This window comes from Heteronotia binoei, chromosome 21, assembly GCF_032191835.1.
Source record: "Heteronotia binoei isolate CCM8104 ecotype False Entrance Well chromosome 21, APGP_CSIRO_Hbin_v1, whole genome shotgun sequence".
Taxonomy (NCBI): domain Eukaryota; kingdom Metazoa; phylum Chordata; class Lepidosauria; order Squamata; family Gekkonidae; genus Heteronotia; species Heteronotia binoei.
The window spans coordinates 38,650,466-38,672,618 of NC_083243.1; the positions used below are offsets into that span (position 1 = coordinate 38,650,466).

Here is a 22,153-nt window from a genome sequence, read left to right on the forward strand (position 1 = left end):
GACATCAGGGGGTGTGGCCTTAATATGCAAATGAGTTCCTGCTGGGCTTTTTCCACACAAAAAAGCCCTGAACCTTGTTAACATGCTATGTAACAATTTTAATCTGTTACATTTTTTCTCATTACATTCCAAAGACTCAGGGTGGGTTGCAGCATAGCCTTAGCTCATTTTATTGTGACACTGAACATAGACATGGAGTGTTATAGAGTCAGAGAGTTTTAGAAATGCAAGGGACCTTGGAGATAATCTCAGTTCAAGAATATGCAACAATTGCATTCTCATCCAGCCTCTTTTTTAAGAGAGTCTATCAACTCCTGAGCAAGTCTGTTCCGCCACTGAACAGCTCTTACTGTTAGAATGTTTCTCCTAATATTTAGCTGAAATATACCTCCATATACTTTCCATCCATTAGCTCTAATCCTGCCATCCAGGTCAATTCTGTCCTCTATGTAATAGTCCTTCAGATATTTGAAGAGAGTAATTATACTTCCCCTCTCCTCCATGCGAAACATACCACCTTTCAGCTTTTCTTTTTCAGGGCTTGATTTCCAGACTCCTCATCATCCTGTTCACCATTCTCTGGTTAGGCTCTTCTTAAAATGTGGTTCTCAGATGAGACCTTGCTTATGTTTTTGAGAACTATTTATTCCTCTTTTTCCCAAAGCTGGCAAAAACTGTGGGATGATTGAATGTCTTGGGGTGCTTGCTGTTCACTTCTTACATCCCCACATACTTCATTGCTAAGGTGTCCAGTTTCCTGCCTTCGCGGTCCAGTAAATCTGTGACTGATTTTTTCAGCCTGAACTTGGAAGAGACTGGGTTTGAAATATATGAAATGTCAAGTTATTTTTCATTCCAATAGGAAACATTTTTTTAAAAAAGAAAAGGTTGCCTCTAATCTACTAGAAGTCTAAGAACCAACTCAAACACAAGATGCTAGGATGTCCCATTCATCCACACTTTTTTCTTAACAAGATACTATCAGAAGAAGACTGCAGATTTATACCCTGCCCTTCTCTCTGAATCAGAGTCTCAGAGCAGCTTACAATCTCCTTTAGCTCCTTCCCCCACAACAGACATCCTGTGAGGTGGGTGGGGCTGAGAAAGCTCTCCCAGAAGCTGCCCTTTCAAGGACAACTCCTACGAGAGCTATGGCTAACCATTCCAGCAGCTGCAAGTGGAAGAGTGGGGAGTCAAACCTGGTTATTTCAGATAAGAGTCCACGCACTTAACCACTACACCAAACTGGCATAATAAATGCATTCTTTTCTGCTTTATGGTTGGTGTAGGTGCTGGAACTGAAAGTGGACTGCAGAGCAGTATGGCTAAATCCACAGCAGCACGCTTGAAGGAGTTGGAGGATGAAGTGAGAATTGTAAATCAAAAACTGTCTTCAGTTGAAGAAGAAAAAAGGGCTGTCTTGAAAGAGTTTAAATTGGTAAAAATGGAGAAAAGTCAAGTAATGCAAGAATATGAGAGACTGAAATCTGAAACCAGTAAACTTCATTCTCCTGTTCCAAGAGAGCAAGATGGTTTGGAAACCCAGAATGAAGCCTCCCAACAGGCAGAACAATCTCTGCAAGCAGAAGTTTTCCGGTTACAGCAAGCCCTGCTTGGTATGAAGCTGTTAGGAGCTGAGAGTTGCACTTGGTCTGTTTTAAGCATAGAAGGACTTTTTTTAATGGTAGAGACCAAGATCCAAAGAGTTCTATGTGTGGCAGTCACCTTAAGTGTGTTGTGGGAGGAGGGGCAGTGGCTCAGTGGTAAGAACATCGGCTTCACATGCATAAGGTCCCAAGCTAAATCCTCAGCATCTCCAGCTAAAAAGGATCAAATAGTAGCTGGTGTGAAGGACCTTTGCCTAAAACCCTGGAGAGCCACTGCCAGTCAGAGTACATGGTACCACCTTTGGTAGACCAATTATCTAACGATTATAAGTCTTTTGTAGTTGCAGCTTCTTGCAGCCCATCCACCCAACACTGACCACAGTTTCCCCTTCCCTTCACCATGGGGGCTGCTTCTGGGAGGGAGACGTTAAAGAGCCCCGTACCATATGTGATTCTTCAAAATATATAAAAAGGTGCTTCTTGAGAATCCACACATTAGAAAAGTGTTGGATATTAAACTTAATGTCTAGAAAAACCTACCCAGACCAGCCTTTATGGTATGCCTGTCATGTTGGGGGCGGGGGGAATAGTTCTGTGATAGGAGGCAAGCATACTTTTCAGTACTGATAGTAATGGAGGGGGGGGGAATTTTAAAAGCTAGATGTGCTAATTCCACATAAGTATGCTTAGGTTCGTTATCCAGGTTTTTCAGATTTATTCCTACTATGCATCTAGTTTTTCTTTTTCCAAAAAAACCTGTATTATTCCCATTGTTTTTACAGATGCAGAAAACAAAATAACAAGACTTACACAATCAAATCAGGTAAACAGATTACTGGCTTCCATTTGCTCTAGCCCTTAGAGTCTCAGAGTTATGTTGTCCATTGATTTCTTTGTGACAAGTAACTTGATTGTGGAAATACTTGATTAGATTCATTATGAAAAATTCTTAACAGCGTTACATAGGGATGGCTTATCCGTACCAGAAGGCAGTATAAGGCCCTAGTTGAGCTTTGAAGCTTGTTTAGCATTCTGAGGGTTTTTAAAGAGTATGTTGGGAAATAGCCAAAGGTAAGGGAGCCCGATGATAGACAGCTAGAATGATAGTGAATTTTCTTATCTCAGGTTCTGACCTGTGTTGGCACAAGACTTAAAATAGGCAGCTTATTGGGCACATAGGGCTATAACTAGGGTTGCCAGCTCTGGGTTGGGAAGTACTGAGGGTGGAGCCTGGGGAGGGAAGGGGCCTCAGCAGGGCACAGTGCCATAGAATCCATCCTTCAAAGCAGCCATTTTCCTCTGAACTTATCTTTGTCATCTGGAGATCAGTTGTAATAGCGACAGATCTCCAGGTACCACATGGAAACTGACAGCCCTATCTGCATCAGAAATGTTTGCCATCACTTTTGCAACTACTGTGTTCCTTTTGCCAGGTTGAGGCCATGAACAAGCTCAGTGTACTGGGATTCTAACAAGGGTTATATGTAAACCACCTCTGTTTTAATGCCACAGTAAGGGTAGCTGCCCTGGCACCTCAACTTGAATTAATAATAGGAGGCTGCTGTGTTGTCCCTGGTACCATCTGTAAGTTGGAAGCAGTATGTGGTCTCCTGTGGTGCACAGAGACGGGGAGCTCAGTGGTGTGACTGTCCTGCAAGTCATTTTTGAACTACACCATACCTAGGCAAGACAAGTTAATGAATGCTCAAAGGTGCATGCCAGCCGTAACAAGTGTGTGAGCCTGCTTAAGAAAGGCTACTTGGTCTGTTCAGAACTCTGTCATTGATGTGGGAATTCTGCAGGGTAATGATGGAATCCTGTTGTTTCTGTAGACTGAGAACATTTTGCATTTATTACAAAAATGTGTTGTTTGCAGACACATTTATGAACTTATAACATTGAAGTTTGCAATATAGAATTTATACACAGAGATGGACTTCTTTTGGGTTTACTAACTGACATATTGGATGACAGATAAGATGCCCACTATATTTATAGTGTAGTGTTTTTTTGATTTAGGATAAGATTTTTTTTAAAAAAAATCCAACTATATCTCTTGTTTCTTTCTCTCCCCCCCCAAAAAAAAACTCAGCTTACAAAAACTACTACCAGTAAAATGATAAAACAAACTCATTTTCATCACAGACCCCCAGCTCAGCCTCAACATCACAGAACTCCAGCTCGCCAGAAGGAAAAGACAAACCACCCACCAAGTGCCCCTTGAAATAAACTTGACTTACAGGGTCTGTAAAATGAGAGCAATGATGGAGCTCTGTGCCCATTTTCTGGCAGTCTTTCCTGCACTGCAGAAGCAATAATGCAAGTCCTGGGACTGCCCAGGGATGTGAGAATCTCCCAAATGGAGGGCATGGCCCTGAGAAGTTGCCAAGAGGATCTCCACTACCACACAGGTTCATACAAGGATAGGACTGAGCCCTTTTGATAGTCAAAGGGAATTTCTGAATCTGAGGAATCCTAACTCTTTGCAAGTAATTTGTATCCCTCCCTCCTGTTAACTCTTAAGTAGATATTTTTGAATATATTCAAATTAATTTTAAATTTAAGCCTCCCCCTTTCTGTTTAACTTAAGGAAGGATTTCAGAAAGAAGAGACAGTTTTACAACCACATTATGAGAATGCTACACACACATCCACTGAAGGACAGAACTTAGAATTAAACCAGTTACGACAAGACTTGGAAAAGAAACAACATGAATTTAATGAAATGGTTGCTGAAAAGGAAGCTCTGCTAGCAGAACTGGAAGAACTGGATAAGCAGAATCATGAAGCTACACAGGTTACATGTGTTAATATCCTTAGAGTGTGTGTGTGTTCAAATATGCGAGCATATTCATTAGGTATAGCTAAATCTAGAACTGTTGACTATTCTGTTTACAGGCTTTGTTGTTCAGTGAAACTTTCTGTGTTTTATTGTGTATTTATTAGTTTCTGTAGAAACTTTCTACAGGGAATGTCATTGTTTGAGGTTGAGCTTTAAGAAGTTAAAGTTGCCTGAATGTATGTTTTTTTGCAGTAGGTGACAAGCCAGGATGTATGTTTTTTTGTTTTAACATTTAATTAGAAGGATTTCTTGCAGGTGACAGAATATTTCTAGTATGATTTGTGAAATAATGTGAGTGATAAGCATAGTTCATTCTTTGTCCCTTTATTTAACAACCTACTGGCTGAGAACAAAACAAAGAATTTCAGTCTAAAATAAGCATTTTTTCTGTGCCAGGTTTAGCTGCCTGAAGAGCAGCCTTGAAAGTAAATAAACTGGGGAGTTGCCCATCTCTTGCTGCAATGAGAGGCACCCCTCTTGCCCCTTCCGTCCCAAAAGCTTTTCATCAGCTTCATTTCACATCACTTTGTTGTTCAGAGTACACTATAATTATAACCTGAATTTGTCATAAATGGAAAGGATTTCATTACAATTTAAAACTCTTATTTGTTTTTTTAGCACATGATTATATTAAAAGAACAGCTACTGAAACAGAATGCAGAAGCTGCTAATACTATTAACCAGCTTAAAATTGACACAGATTCTGAAAAAAGAAAAACATCTAAACTGGAAGCTGAGAAAATGGAAATGAAAGAAGAGCTAAAAGCCCAGAGAGAGAAATTAACTCAATGTACATTTGCACTTAATGATTTGCATATGACCAAGCAACAGTTAGAGAATAAAGTAAAAGAGCTAGAAGAACAGTGGAAAAAATCCCAGGATTTTAACTTGAAAAATAAACAGGAAATAGCAGAAATAGAGAAACTGCTAAAGTGTAGAGAAGATGAGCTTTCTGCAGTTCAAAATGAATTATCAAAAGTAAATCAACAGTCTAACAGTAGCGATCAAGAACTTTCAACCAAGGAACAAGAAATTTCAAAGCTGAATGAGCAAATCACAGAAAATAAGCTTGCAAGTAAAGACTTGGAGAAATCGGTTTCAGCTCTTCAGAAAGAAAAAGAAATGCTTCACATAGCGTGTGAAGAACTAAAACAGCAGCTGCAAGAAGCTAATAGTGAGAAGAGTAAGATTGCTTTGGAAAAAGATACTATGTTGGAAGCTTTGAAAATAGAAAAAGGGCGGTTAGAAAGTGAACTAAACCAGGCTGAAAGCAGATTGTTGGAACAAGCACATAAATATGAGCATACTATAGAGGAGCTATCAAATGCACGGAATATGAATACCACTGCATTGCAGTTTGAACATGAACGCTTAGTCAAACTCAATCAAGAGAGAGACTTTGAGATAGCAGAACTGAAGAGGAACATTGAGCAAATGGAAGCTGACCACGAGGAAACCAAAGAGATGTTAACAACTAGCTTAGCAGGGCAAAAGCAACTGACAGAGCTCATAAAAGAGAAAGAGATATTTGTTGAAAAGTTTAAAGCCAGAGCTTCAGAATTGGAGCAGGAACATAATGTTTATATTAAGGACTCCAAGCGACTTGAACTTTTAAAACTACATTTAGAAGAGAAGGAGAGAAGCCTTTCAGCCATGAAAGAAGAAAATAATCACTTGAAAGAAGAAATAGAACGAGTGAAGGACCAGCAGAATAGATCACCCCCTTTGGCTGAGCCCAAAACCCTAGATATTATCACTGAACTTGAAGCAGAAATAACACAGTTAACTGTACTGAAAAACAGTCTTGAAGAAGAGTTGAAACTTAGCAAAAGGGCATTAGAAGAGCAGAATCAGAAAATGTTCCAACTCCAGCAAACTTTGGAGGAGCGTAAAAAAGAGATTGAGGCATCCAGATTTCAGCATGAACAAGTGAGCATTGCTCATACGCAGGTGTGCTTGGCGAAGGATGAAGAAATCAAAAGCTTACAGAGCACAATAGAGCAAATTAAAACTCAGTTGCATAACCAGAGCCACATCATTCAGCCAGACCCTTCTGATCTCTTTCAGGAAACCAAAGTTCAGACTCTGAATGGTGAAAATGGCAGTGAAAAGCATGACTTGTCTAAAGGTGAAATTGAAAGGCTGGTAAAAGGCATCAAAGAAAGAGAAATGGAGATCAAACTTCTGAATGAAAAAAACATTTCTCTTAGCAGACAGATTGATCAGTTATCAAAGGATGAAGTCGGTAAACTTACGCAGATTATCCAAGAGAAGAACTTAGAAATACAAGCTCTCCATGCCAGGGTTTCTTCTTCAGCTTATAGGCAGGATGTCCTTTACCTTCAACAGCAATTACAAGCCTATGCCATGGAAAGAGAGCAAGTGTTGGCAGTGCTCAGTGAAAAGACAAGAGAGAACAGTCAGTTAAAAACTGACTATCACAAGATGATGGATATTGTAGCAGCTAAGGAAGCAGCTTTGAAGAAACTGCAAGAAGAGAACCAAAAACTAGCCAATGAGTTTGAAAGTAGCAGTCAGGGCATGTCCCGAGAGACTATTAAGAACTTATCCCGTATAATTCGAGAGAAAGATATCGAGATTGATGCATTAAGTCAGAAATGCCAGACTTTATTGACTGTCCTCCAGACATCCAGCATGGGTGGAGATAGTGAACTGGGAGGAATTAATAGCAATCAGTTTGAGGAACTTTTGCAGGAACGTGATCAACTGAAACAGCAAGTGAAGAAGATGGAAGAGTGGAAGCAACAAGTAACAACCACTGTCCAGAACATGCAACATGAGTCAGTTCATTTCCAAGAAGAACTGCAAAGGCTTCAGACGCAGATTTCAGCTGATAGCGAGAACAGTTCCAGGTTGCAGACAGAGTATAACGGTTTGATCCAGAGCTATGAGCAGAATGAGCGAAAGCTGAAAACGTTCAGCGAAGAATTGGTGCATGTTCAGCACAGCATAGGAGAACTTAGCAGCACCAAAGATTTTATTCTAGAGAAGCTTGACATGGTAACACCATCTCTGCCAGTAATGTCTTCCACTGTCAGACAGTCATTAGATGTAGCCAGTGGCTCTGCTTCTCAGAGGCTTATTGCTGAGTCCAAACCACTAAGTGAGGAACTGGAGCACATGAAGAAAATACTACAGGAAAAAGATGCAACTATCCGGACTCTGCAGGAAAATAACCAGAGGTTGTCGGATTCTGTGGCTGCATCATCGGAACAAAAAGCTCAAGAGGCGTCTGAGTTGGAGATCAAGCACCTGAAGGAGAAGTGTGACGTCTTGCAGAAGTCACTCAGGGAAAAAGATCTGCTAATAAAATCAAAGAGTGATCAATTACTTTCTCTAAGTGAGACTCTTAGTAATAAAGAGAATGAGAATGAGGTGCTGAAGCAAGCTGTGACGAATTTGAAAGAACGAACCCTGGCTTTAGAAATGGACCTCTGCAAGCTGAAAGAAGAAAATGACAAAATAGTGGCAAGATGCCGAGAGAAGGAAACAGAATTTCGCGCACTGCAAGAAACTAACATGCAGTTTTCAATGATGTTGAGGGAGAAGGAGTTTGAATCTAATTCAATGACGGAGAAGGCTCTGACCTTTGAAAAACTGTTGAAAGACCGAGAGCAGGTATGTGATGCTCAATTTTGTACTTGTTTGAAAATTCAAGAGATTGAAAGGGAATTGACAGCTACTGCAGGTGCATACTAGAGCTGTGGCATATACAGAATACTAGGAATTTTGGGGTTTGTTGTCAGAATAAACTTGTGTATGCCTTTTTGACAAATGACAAATTTTGTACACTTGTAAATAGCAAGAATTCATAGCCTGTTCCCCATGCCTCCAAGAATAAACTTTTGTGAGTTTGAAATGGACTGGTTTATAGTGTTAATATATATTCAGACAGTTGCAAAGCAGCCTAGCACAGCTTTAAGCATACCTTCTCCAGTTGGTGGTCTTTATAAGTCCACCTGACCTTTACTGTAATACTTTGTCGCAACAATAAGTGACTATAGACATGTGTGACACATTTTGCTGTGTATAAATCTCCTGGGAACCCTCATGTACCTGGGCCTTCGCAGTGTGTATCTGCACAGCTATATATATATTATATATATATAATAATGAAGATGTTACGTGTGGCTATACAAAATGCTTTTTGTGTAAGGAAAACTGAATTGGCCCTATATTGGTTGCATATTACATTCTGTTTTTTACTTTCATCCATATTTGCTCTGAATTGACTTCCCTGTAATGTTCTTCTATCTTGCTGAGCACCAGCGCCTCCTTCCTTGGCTGTACTAGATATTAAACATTTTGGGGAAAATGTTTGCCATCTGTCTGGCTTGAACCAGATGACAATTATGATCTTTTCAGTGTCTTAACGTAACCTAAGAGAGGATACCCCTTAAAAAAATACCTTTCCTATTTCCCTGTTTGAAAGGGAAAGACAGGGGAGCTGAACCAGCTATTAAATGAAGCCAAGTCAATGCAAGAGAAGGCCGTTGCTTTCCAGCAAGAGAGAGATCAAGTCATGTTGGCCCTCAAGCAGAAACAAATGGAGGCCAGTGCCCTTCAGAATGAGGTATGAAATTAAAATATTTAAAAGAGAGAGTGGGTGGGTGAAGGCAAAGTAAGTTTGAAAAACCATGCAATTATGTCATCATTCCCATGCAGGTGCAGCATTTACGTGACAAGGAGCAGCGTCTCAACCAAGAACTGGAGAGACTGCGCAACCACCTATTGGAAAGGGAAGACACTTCCACACGTGAGGCTTTAGCAGCCGAAGAGAGAGAATCGAAACTTAAAAAGAAAGTCCTGGCTTTGGAGGAAAAGCTGCTGTCCTCATCTACTGCTGTGGAAAATGCCAGGTGACGCTTGTTTTTCCTTTAACCACAGCAGTTCTTTGGAAACCCAGCTGCCAACTAGAAGATCTTGTAGAGATCTCAGTGTGTAACCCTCAAATGTAGTTAACGTGAGCACCTCTTTCCTTGCTCCCTTCTTGAAATTCTCTTAGAGACAGTATAACAGCCTCCAGAGGAGAATAAGCCCTGCTCTCTGTTTTTCCCTGTACACTTATCTTAATTCTGATTTTCTGCTTCTTTCTCTTTCCCCTTTTTCTCGCTTAAAAGAAAATGGTTACATAGAAGGTCTTAGATTTTGTTCCAGTAGAGGAAATTGACATGAGTGTAATAAAAGGTAATACAAAAAAGAATCCCAAATAAGGTTTGATTACAATAATACCTGACATGTAAACTGGAAGAACTAGTTGACAGTTAGTGTATCAGTGTAATGTCTATATCCATGTTAGAAGCCTTTTAGTACTTAGGCTGGGATCTGGAGAGAAATCAAGGGCAGGAAGGGCTGTTTCCCTCATGCCATCCTTATGAGCTTCCCAGAATCACTGGGCTCATATAGTTGAGCTTGCTGGACTAAATAAATTGACAGATGAGGCTGGGTTCTTGGATGATGGACCACTGGCTGATCCAGTGGGGCTGATTTTTCAACTTCCTTATTCCACTTCATTTATCCCAAAAAACTACTCCTCGGGTTAGGTTGGGGAGTTTACCACTGCAGTGGCATTCGGTGACTACTTCTAAGCTAACCATAATAAGACAGTATATGCATAAGCACTTCGGTTGTTTACTTAGTGGCTTGAATCCAGTGATGCATAAGCACTTCGGTTGTTTACTTAGTGGCTTGAATCCAGTGATGCACAAACAGTAACATAAATGGACTAAATGCAGTCCCACTTGTACAAGATTTTGAGCAACTCCTAGTGCTTCTGTTCCTGTGTATTATAGTGCTCAGAAAGAAACTAAAACTGGGGATTCAATAAGTTTGATAGTGCAAATGGCTACCATGGTCTTTTCCTTGCATTGCCACATACACAAGCGCTCTAATGCAAGTGGAAATTTTGTGCTGGATCCAATTTGGTATCTACATTTTTAAAATTATAATTAGTACTACAAAACTACAAATATTTCAGTGAGCCAGGCAAAATATTAAATTAGTACAAAACATTAATGGTTTTTTTTATTTATTTACTTTAAACTTATATTCCACCCTCTCAACACATGGGACATGATTCAGTGAGGCAAGCTGACAGGAAATAATTACATTACTAGCAAAATTCAACAATCATCTACTTATCCCTTATATTTCAACAGAACCTTCCCTGTTCACAATATTCTTGCATCCTTAATGTCTCCTTGAGCTTGCTACCCAGCGATTGATTCTTACTGATATGTTTGATACTAAACTTAATTTAAAATTTCAGTTCATAGTTAATCCTTACATACTACCGTAAGAACTCACCCTTACAAACATGTGGCACAGTTGTATAAATATAAAGAGGAACACTGTTTGTTTACTCCAAATTCTATAAAAGGCTTGCCAAGGTCTTCATGCCTTCCCGTATCTCAGTTGTTCCAATTCTGTCAATTTGAGCAGCTTTATCAGCTGCCAGATTTTCAGGATCCAGTCCTTGATATTCAGTCCTCTGAAAGTTCCAACAATTAACAATCATTAACTTGGCTGCAGTAAGCATATGCCATATTTCTGTGCTCAGTGGAAATGTGCTCATTCAAGAGACCTAACAGAAAGATATTCCTTATCAGCCATGGGACTTTAAAAGAAAAGAAAAAGAATAGCCTCATAGAAGAGGTTGGGAGGATTTTCCTCATTGACACAGTTCTGGAGGTACTGCAAAGCCCTCCTTTTAAAAAAGTGGAGTGCGTATGATGATAAGTTTATGGCCGTTTTTCTATCTATTTGTATTGGTGTGGGTTACATCTGCATTTGTAAGTTTTCTTGAAAATTGGTAGGAAAGTTGGTGCATAAACACTTCAAGTGAAAAAAATAATCTGTGCTTAAAACGTGTTTCTGTAGGTCAAGATCACTTGCATGTCTTCAATATTTGTGTAAGTCTCAAGGCAGTGATAGATAGAATACCTGTCTGTACGATCAGAATTGTCGGCAGAATAGAATCATTTTATTTTTCTGACAGTAGGCTTTTCTTCTTTGTCAGCAAGTTGACTAATTGTTTGAAATGTCCTTCCTCGAAGGTTATAGCAGCTGTTTTTATGTTTATTGTGATGAGAAATACTGCCTGACACCTAGGCCCTGAAAACACAGAGATCTCAGCAATGAGAATTCTTTGTGATTAACTTTATGAATTTTATTTGAAGCCATCAGGCCAGTATGCAGGTGGAGTCCTTGCAAGAGCAGTTGAACATTGTTACCAGGCACAGAGACGAAACTGTCCTTCAGTTAACAATGGCCCAAGAGCAGGTGAAGCAGTATGCTGTGTCCCTCGCCAACCTGCAGATGGTGCTAGAGCAGTTTCAACAGGGTGAGTTAACCTTCTCCAGATAGAATGTAAAGATGGAAGCAAATATTTTTTCTTGTTTATCTGAAAATATGCTCATATTTTGATAGCTTTTTAAATGAGCAGTTCTCTCCAATATCTAACTTTAATAAATAAGACTTGGATCCTATGAACCAGATCCATGCATGCTGGATAAAGAAGGTGTGCTTTGCAACAGATATTTCTGCTAAAAACATGTTTGCCGAAGAGCCTACTGAAAACCATTCATCTGGGGCACATGGACATTTCAGTAGCAGAGGAAGTCCTTTCCATGGCAGAGGCTATCCAGCATGCACAGAACCAGGGCTTTTTTTGAGCAGGAATGCACAGGAACGCAGTTCGGGCTGGCTTGGTGACAGGGGGTGTGGCCTAATATGCAAATGAGTTCCTGCTGGGCTTTCTCGACAAAAAAAGCCCTGCACAGAACTCATTCATAGGACCCAGGACAAAGAGTGTCTTTTAACATTGTTCTATTAAATAATGATCTAAGCGTACATGATTTATCTTTAGAAGAAAAAGCCATGTATTCAACGGAGCTACAAAAACATGAAAGGCAGACTGCAGAATGGAAGAAAAAAGCAGAGCAACTAGAAGAGAAATTGATTTCATTGCAGGTAGGCCGTGATAGTTCTGTAATACAGCTTGCTTCTTTGTTGGATTTGAACTGACAGCCACAGCTGTGTCAGAAAGATGGGATGGGCTGAGCTGATATGGGAAATGTGAGAGTATGTGGCCACCACAGAAAACTGAAGGGGGAAAGCAAGGGGGAAAGCAAGATTAGATTATTGTAATGCATTCTGTATGATGCAGCCCTCGAAGACTTTCCAAAAACTCCAGATGGTGCAAAATGTGGCAGAGTTTTGATTCAAAATATGGAGGCAATTGGGGAGGTAGGCTAATAAATGGAAGCTTAAGCCCAACAAGATGGAAGCATTATTGGTGGTCAGAAAGTCTGTCCTGGGACTTAAGGTGTCACCTGTTCTGGATGGAGTTGCATTCTCTTGAAGCAACAGGTCCATAGGCTGGAAGTGTTCTTGGACTCAGGCCTACTACTGCAGATAAGAAGGTAGCAGCTGTGGCCAAGAGTGCCTTTTACCAGCTTTGACTGGTTACCCAGATGTGACATTTCTGCAAAGGAAAGGATCTGGCCACTGTGTTGCATGCCCTGGTTACATCTAGATTAGGTTACTGTAAAGCACTTTATGTGGGGCTGCCCTTGACAAGTGTTTGGAAACTTCATTTGGTGCAGAGTGCTGTAGCCAGGGTGTTGATTGGAGTGAGTGATCAGGAAGCAAAGAGGTTACAGGCTCCGGATCCAACACTTCATGAGCTACATTCTTGTTTAAAAGAGAGGAGCCAGGAGTTACACTTGCTGGATTTTTCAGTAGTAAGAGATGGTTAGTGCAGGGCTGCCTAGCAAAATTAGAAGGAGAACGGTGATCTGAGTGGTCTCTTGCTAGCTTTTTCCCTCCATAGTCAGATAAAGAAATAAACCAACTTAAATTAGGCACAGTTTTAGATTTCCAGAAATTACTGACTGCCTTACAGCCTCCATAGCAGAGCAATTGGAAATGCAAAGGAGTATTTCTTACTGTCTGTTATCCACCAGCTAGTTAAAAGTAGATTAATTTTAAAATAGCTAAAAAGAATTTCTTGAAAAAAGCTATCTAAAACTCATCAGCAGGTCAAGACAGAAGGAAAACTATTCCTTCTCTGTCCCTTTTCAAACAGGTACAAACTAAAATAGAACAGCTAAAATGTCTGCTGGTCTGAAACACTCTCCCCAGGGAGAATGGTCTGTCCCCTTCTGTTGCCATCTTTCGACAGCAGAAGATCATTTCTTAGGGGAGGGATGGTGGCTCAGTGGTAGAGCATCTGCTTGGCAAGCAGAAGGTCCCGGCATCTCCAACTAAAAAGGGTCCAGGCAAATAGGCATGAAAAACCTCAGCTTGAGACCCTAGAGAGCCGCTGCCAGTCTGAGTAGACAATACTGACTTTGATGGACCGAGGGTCTGATTCAGTATAAGGCAGCTTCATATGTTCATACGTTCATGTCCCCAATGATCCCTCCTTCCTTACCAGTGTTTTTATATTTTATATACATTTTAACTCTGTTGTTAATTGTTTTAATGATATGTGTTTGGAAGAATTGATTTTAGTGGTTTTAACATATGTTTTGTCATGAGTTCCTCAGGGGAAAGGTGGTATACAAATATTATAAATAAATATAGTGGCAGGGATGTGCCATTTGCTCAATGAGTCAATGGAATATTTTCCATTATAGTTTCCTAGGCTATCTCTGAAAGCTTGACAACGATGTGTATATGTTTTTGTGTTTCTAGCTGAAATAGAAGAGATTTTGAATTCTTGTCTTCGACTATTGATAGTGATATCACCTCAACAAACTGTTGCTGTAATGACTTGCTGTATCTTTCAGGAAAACTTAGAGGAAGCAAACGCAGCCTTGGATTCAGCATCAAGGCTAACAGAACAACTGGATCTCAAAGAGGAGCAAATTGAGGCACTTAAAAGAGAAGGTAGCAGAATGGCTTTCCCTAATTCTTTGCATATGGGCTGAGTTATGTATTGCTACATAGAATTTTACCAGTGGAAGAATCTCTTACAAAACAATGACTAAATCTGTTTTTTAAGTGTTTCATCTTGGGAGGCTGTTGCTCAAAAGAGAAAAAAAGACAAAGGGGTTGTCTGGTGAACCTCAGGCACAATGGTGCTCACAGTAGTGGATATTTTCCACCTCTCCAAGCTTCCTCCTAAGACTTTCAAAAATGGGTGGTGCTGGAGGCAGCAAGAGAGTAATGGATATAGTCCCACAAGGAAGGAGGACTGAATGCAGAGAGGAAGTTGGCCAAAATCACCTCCACTTTCCTCTTCACCAATAGTGCCTCTTGTGTCAAGAATTTGCTATGGTGGATAGCAAATTCTTCTGACTTCTCACTTGTAGCCCTTGTTACATGGAGCTTCCATGACCCCCTTCCCTATCAGCTACTGGTGGAAAAGATCCACAATCCTGAGAACCTTTTGTTCACATTTTGGAGGATTCCAATGGAAATGTCCAAGCTGTAGAGTACATCTAAATTTGTTTTTTGGATCTTGCCACATGAGACTTCAAACTGATAATTGTTGAGGGTTTTTAAAATTGGACTTCTGGTCAGTAAAATTTGCCTTTTTCTGGGCATAGAGCTGGGGTCACTGAGGGAGGCAGCATAGCTGTGAATGTCCTGCATTGTTCAGGGGGTTGGACTAGATGACCCTTGGGGTGACTTCCAGCTTTTTGTTTCTGTGTGAAATAACTTTGTGTTGTTGAGAAATTATCTACAATTTATGCGGTCTGCTTTTTATTACCTGGGATAATTTACTTTTATTGAAAACTTTTATTGCATTAACTTTTATTGCAAATGTTTCATGGGGTGCACACAGCTGAGAATCTTTTTTTTGACCACACCTACTAAAAAAGGCATAGACTACACAACAAGTTTTATCTGGCTCAGAGGAGTGTGTAATGGTAGGCAAATAAGTAGGAAGTTATCAATTCAATTTATTGCATTAGCACATATTGCCATAGCAACCTTAATACAATAAGATAAATAAGATACAATAAAACTCAATTTTAAAAACCAGATATAAAATGTAAAACATCAGAAAAAATTTAACCGGTACCACACTAGTAAACTACCCAGAATAATAATAATGAACTATTAGTGTGGTACAGTCTTCATTTTCTTTTCCATAATGCCAGTCATGAATCTTGCAACTTGGAGGGTAATATGTCTGTCTCTGTCAGACAGCAAGAAGACTAGTTTCTCCTGATTCGACTTACCAAAAAGAGAAGATAAAATACGATCCAGAAACCTATTCCGTTCAATCTTAAAATCAGGGCAATAAAATAGGGAGAGATAGAGGTCCTCAATGGATATTAGGTCACAAGTACAAACTCTTTCCTGAAAAGGAATCTGCCTAAACCAGCCGGTAGGAAGATATCAGTAAATATTCTTCTGCCCCCTTACGTGGCGTTAATCGATGAAAGCCGCACACAGTGTATGAGTGAGCCTAGCGCTTCTGAACACTCTTCAAGGGCAACTCTGCGATGAGCACCTTGCAGTGATCAGTTCCAGAAGTTACAAAGCATGGAAGGTAGTTGCCAGTTCTCCCTTCAGCAAAGGCCACAGCATACGCAACACAATAAAATGATAAAGTATCTTTGGCTGCTGCTGCCTCTTGTGAATCCAGGAGCAAAGATGGTCCAGCAGAATTTCTGGATTGTGTGCCAGATAACTGATGAGAGAAAGTCATCAATTCTAGGTAGCTTTTTTTCTTCTGGAATCTAGAGACTTACATCTCATCTAGACTCTCAGTTCAGTCCCTTACTACTGATGCTAGGTTTATTACTGATGCTAGGCGTAGCTCCTGCATTTGAAATTTAAGAATGTGTCATGATACCCTCAGCTTGTTGGTCGGACCTTACTCCTAATTTTTGATGATTCATTCTCTCTCTCTTTCTCAGTGACTTTATATAGATATTAGAGAATGTTTTATGCTCCCCACCTGATCTTGTAGGTTTGTGATATTTGGTAATTAGTAGTATTTATGCCACACTCAGGTTCACTAAAATCCAACTGGGCAACATGTTCCCTGTGTTACTTTAGATAGACGTTATGTGCTTGGCCTAATAAAATGGTCTCAGTTCCATGCTTGATTAGGAAGCCAGGCTGGCACTGGATCACAAGGTTTGTGTTATCCAAACTGCCCTGATGTAGATTCTCAGCCACATATTCAGTCACTCTTTTGAACAACGTCAAGTGAATAACGGATCTGTAACTGGAAGGGTTGTCAGTGCTGAACAATGGCCATTTCATGAGTAGTTTGCTCCATGTTCCTTAATAATGTTGACATTTTCCCTTCATCCAAAGAAATAGTTACCCTCTTCTTCCCCTCAAAATCAAACTAGGTCAGCTAAGTTGGCTCTTATCAGCTGGAGATGGTTTACCACCTTTTAAAAAAATTACATGGTTGTATGCCCTTCACAGAAGAAGTTGTTAGCATCAAGGTTGAGGGATGTGGGAAGATGCTGCTCTATGTAATGGCTAATGTATCTTGTTCAGTGTCTGGGATCTAAGGCATGGTGCATTCTGTGAACTCACAGAGGGCTTTTCAACTTAGCTCTTTCTGGCAACCCTTATGCCGCCTTGAATAGCTGCTTGTGCCCCCCCCCCCACTGGAAATTTAGGGGCCCTATGGAGCAGTACCCCCATGACATCTGAGAGGCTGTTGACATAAGGAAAAGTCTGTCTTTAGGGTTTGTAGAATCTTTCGGGCTCAAGTGCCATGTTCTACTGGAGAAAGTTTTTCTTCCAGACGTTTCGTTCTCGGCTGCGGAGAACATCCTCAGTGGCATTGCAGCCGGAGCAGGTGCTCTGACCTTCTTGGCTGCTGTGCATTGAGTGAGGCCAGGGCTGCTGGAGAGCTGCTATTTCTAGGCTGGAGGGGGTGTGGTGAAAGGGCAATAGGTTTGTGGATGTGCCCATTTGTTTGGTGGGGCTTCCTGGAAGGGTAGTGATAAGGAACAGAGAAGCTATTGAGGTTTACAAACACCAGCACAACTTTAACAGAAAGGAAGAAGGCATTTCCATCCACCAAACTTGGTATCCAGCTCTGCAAAACACCCTACAGACTATAAATTGCAGAAATTCACAGAACAACCAGTACATTCCACAGAACAATCAGCACAGTCAACAACCATCTTCCTTATCTTCACACCCCTTCCAACCCTCCCAGCAATTAACACAGAACAATGGTCACATTCAACAGCCAGTTTCCTTATCACTGCCTTTCCAGGAAGCCCCACCAAACAATGGGCACATCCACAAACCTATTGCCCTTTCACCACACCCCCTCCAGCCTAGAAATAGCAGCTCTCCAGCAGCCCTGGCCTCACTCAATGCACAGCAGCCAAGAAGGTCAGAGCGCCTGCTCCGGCTGCAACGCCACTGAGGATGTTCTCCGCAGCCGAGAATGAAACGTGTGGAAGAAAAACTTTCTCCATTAGAACACGCCACTTGAGCCCGAAAGATTCTACAAACCCTAATGATGTTACCAGCCATGAAAACCTGAAATCTTTGATAAAAGTCTGTCTCTCATTGTATTTTTATAGCATTTTTGCAAAAAGGTAACAAATCAATATAATCTTAGTGGCTTATCAACTATCAAAATGAAAATGGTTCTTTCCTTTTTTAATAGGTGGGATACTCTCTTTAAAAAAAAAAGGTTTAAACACTCAGAAGTGTTGATAAATTCTGTTGTAATTTATTTTATTTAACATAAAACTCGGCCAGACAGCAGAAGGATTTGCCAGGAAAAACATTTTAAAAGAAAGGGTAATAGTTTTTGCTGTGGTGACAAAACTTGTGATAAAATACATAAGGAAAAGCTTTGTAGGAATCTTTTCTTTTCCTAAGCCAATTTGAGGTTAACGGTCTCTTGACTGAGCAACCTTAACTGTATCAATAGGGATTCTGTTTTAGAGAAACATAATTAAGGTTCCTATTGAGGGAATATTATTGGTGAAATAGGTGTGCCAAGTCTTTAGTGTTGCCTTATCATAGTAGCCATTGAAACAGCTCTGGAACAAACTGGCAAAGCCAAATATATCGGCAAAATATGTGGAGTCCTCATCATTGGTCACCAAATTATCCAAATTGCTATCTGAGTTCTGCCATATCCCCCTGACAGGAATTACTTTTAAAGAGGCAGTTTCTGAGTGATAAGTAGCACCCTAGTACCACAAGTGTACATGACAGATGCTGTTGACAAATGAGGTGGTCCCAGTTGATACCCTCAGACCTGTGGACTAAGTTCACATGTAGGTGGTGCTGCCAATATGGAAATTAGGCAGCTATGTATTAGGAGATGCTGGTTCATTTTCATGGTGCCTCCACAATAGTCCAGTAGCAGCTCTAAACACTTTCAGTAATGAGGAAATTGTCTCCTGTGAGATGGTCCCTCAACTGTTTTTCAGTTTTCATCCATTCTGCTCAGAGAGCTAGAAGTCATGCTTTCTCAGTCATGTGGCATAAAAGTATTGGGACAAGCTGGGAAATTCAAGCTGGAGTCAAGATTTTATTTTTCATTTGACTGTCTAACCTGTGCAGATGTTGGAAAGCTTTCCCCCCATATTGGGCAGAAGACCCACTTTTCCACTCCTAGCCATAGGGAGTTAGCAGGTTTTGATAAGGAGTTGGATTCAAAGCTTCCTTTCCACTTCTTTATCAGATAAACACTTGGCTGAAGAGAATTATTGAATTTAACTTAGCAGAAGGGAGATATTTAGCCTGCAATATTACCAATAAAAGAATGCTTATTTTTAAATACTTCAGCCAGATGTTCAGTAGGCTAAAAAGACTGTTGTTTCCCCAGCTTGGTGTAATGGTTAAGTGTGCGGACTCTTATCTGGGAGAACCAGGTTTGATTCCCCACTCTTCCATTTGCAGCTGCTGGAATGGCCTTGGATCAGCCATAGCTCTCGTAGGAGTTGTCCTTGAAATGGCAGCTGCTGTGGGAGCCCTCTCAGCCCCACCCACCTCACAGGGTGTCTGTTCTGGGGGGGGTTGATATAGGAGACTGTAAGCTGCTCTGAGTCTCTGATTCAGAGAGAAGGACGGGGTTTAAATCTGCCGTCTTCTTATCTCTGTCTTGCCTACAACTTAGGGTTGCCAGCTCCAGGTTGGGAAATACCTGGGTATTGTTTTGGGGGGGGAGTGTAGCCTCAGGAAGGTTTGAGAAGTAGAGAAACTTCAATTATTATTCATTATTATTTATTACATCATATTTAAATCTCGCCCTCTCTGCAAGCAGACTCAGGGCGGTTAACAGGCCAAAGTGGCATTGAAGAACAAATGCAACATTAAAATATTTTTTAAAAACCATAAAACACAGTGGTGCTATACATCAAAATAGAACAGGTGAGATTTCTAAAAACTCCTTTCAGCATTTCACAGTAACCGTCGGTGGTCCTCAGATGTTGCGACAGTTGCTGGAAAACAGTCAAATTAGATCCAGGTGAGTCAGCAGCCCTCTCCCATCTTAGATGTTATGTGCAAGTTGAAACAATTCAGTTTTGCAGGCCCTGTGGAATTGGGAGAGATTCTGCAGGGTCCTAATAGCTTCAGGAGGGTGTTCCATAATACTGGTGCTGCCACAGAGAAGGCCCTGGCCCTGGTGGAACTCCGCCTGACCTCCCTTGGCCTGGAGATGGAGAGGAGATTTTGAGCTCCTGAATGCAGTACTCTCTGGGGAACATGTGGGGAAAGGCAGTCCCGCAGATAGGGATAATGGGGTATAATGCCATAGAGTTCACCTTCCAAAGTGGCCATCTTCTCCAGTTTCTGTCACCTGGATATCAGTTGTAATGATGGAAGATCTCCAGCTACCACCTGCAGGCTGGCAGCTTTACCTCAGCTATTCTTATTTTCGGCCTTCATGTGCATGTACCTGGTCTGCCAGTTTCATTTTGCCCTGCTCGAGTCCAGATTCCTCACTTGTACTGTTTTTCTATCCACCACAGTATTCTTTAAAGTGGAGGACTCAGGGCAGGTGCCAGTTAGAAGTGTTCTAAGTATTTGTTTCTAAATTAACTTGAGGCTTGTAAATGTCTTCAGAAATAAAGGAAGTTCATTGGGACAGGAAGCCAAGTTTTCTTCTTGGCTTCTGCACTTTGCTACTTGCTAAAAGAGAGAGAACCCAAAAGATTCTTGGTTAGGATCCTCTCTGGCAGATTGGAGGAGGGTTGCTAAGTGACAGGAGTTCAGCCCTCTTCTCTCTTCCACCATTTAAAACATCCCTCCACAGCTGTATGTGAGGGGAATGGTGGGTACAAGAGCCTGAACCTCCCTGTTTCCTCATGCCCAGTTAAAAATTGCAGTTTTGGAAGAGCAATTTAAGTGGCGTGGGAGAGAAAATCAAGCAGGCTGTCATCCAGCAGCCCTTCCCTGTGCTTCTGTGGCAGACTGCAGTTTTAGGAGACTAAAGGACTATGAAGGATTAATTCTTCACAGAGCCAGAGACCCTTGAGTGACAGGCTGCTCTAAGCGAACTGATTGGTTCACATTGGTTCAGCTGAGCAAAAGAAGTCTTGAGTGAGGTGGATGCTGAGGAGAGTCAGTCATATTCTTGCCTTAACTGAGAAGAGATGTGGACTGAGACCATTTGAGGATAGTCCTGACAGAAGAGGGTTTAGTGCTGACAGATTTCTGCCTTGACTGAACAGAGTCTGAATTCAGCATTAATTGAGAGAAGATTGAACATGAGGAAAGAACAAGAGGAAAGTTTGGCAAGGAAGTTTGGGGGTAGTAGAGAAGAGTCCCATTCAGGCGAAAGGAAAGGAGACAGATCTTCTAGAGAGAGATGAAGATTCCCTACTCAGTCAAACAGGGAAAGTTATCTCTGAGGAGTATGGAGATTCGCTGCTCTGGTGTGATTACAAACTGCCTGTAGAGACCTTAAAAGTCAGTCAAAAACTAAAGACAAGTACTGGTGTTCCAAGAGAAGGGGCTTGGGTACTTGGAAGAGGGGATCAGACTTCTGGGCACCAAAAGAGCCAGCGATTACTCAAAGTGTACTAGAGAAAACACTGGAACAAAAGGCTCTCAATATAAAGATCTAAGTAACTGAATAAATTAAGAACCTCCCTTAAGCCTGTTATTTAAGATCAAAAGTCTGTGCTTGTACTAGTTTTACCTTAGTAATTTCAACCCCGATTTGACTGTTGTGAGTGACTGACTGGGAGTGACGCTGGATGCCTCACTTTCCATGGAGGCCCAGGTCACAGTGGTTGCCCAATCTGCCTTTTACTATCTTCAGCAGGCCAGACAGCTGGTGCCCTACCTATCCCCCCCACCCCTAGGACTTAGCTACAGCAGTCCATGCGGCAGTTACTTCCAGATTGAATTACTGTAACTCTCTCTATGCAGGCTTGGCCTTGGGACTGATCTGGAAACTCCAGTTGGTGCAAAATGCAGTGGCTCAGCAGTTAACTGCATTGCCTTTCTGGGCAAGCATTTGGCCAGTGCTGTATCAATTGCACTGACTACCAGTTGAGTACTGGATCTGCTTCAAGGTTTTGGTTTTGACATTTAAAGCCTTATGCGACCTGGGATCGACATACCTAAGGGACTGCCTTTCCCCATATGTGAAAATGTTACCAGGGCTACTTGGTTAGTGAAAGGACAGAAAAATGGAGGAGAAATCTAGAAATCTGAGGGAAAGAAGTGGAAGAGAGGCTCAAAAGAGGCTTTGGCATTTGCCACAGAAAGG

General features: G+C 41.1%; 1 protein-coding gene across 1 annotated transcript in view; it reads left to right on the top strand.

The window, feature by feature from the left end:
• TRIP11 (thyroid hormone receptor interactor 11) overlaps nt 1-22,153 on the top strand; it is a 52,505-nt gene that overhangs the window by 13,642 nt on the left and 16,710 nt on the right. Inside the window, exons 7-15 of the mRNA XM_060263111.1 lie at nt 1,290-1,616; nt 2,390-2,430; nt 4,198-4,404; nt 5,068-8,088; nt 8,903-9,043; nt 9,136-9,329; nt 11,649-11,812; nt 12,338-12,441; nt 14,265-14,364. Of these exons, the coding sequence (XP_060119094.1) occupies nt 1,290-1,616; nt 2,390-2,430; nt 4,198-4,404; nt 5,068-8,088; nt 8,903-9,043; nt 9,136-9,329; nt 11,649-11,812; nt 12,338-12,441; nt 14,265-14,364 (4,299 nt within the window). The remainder of the gene's footprint in view (nt 1-1,289; nt 1,617-2,389; nt 2,431-4,197; nt 4,405-5,067; nt 8,089-8,902; nt 9,044-9,135; nt 9,330-11,648; nt 11,813-12,337; nt 12,442-14,264; nt 14,365-22,153) is intronic.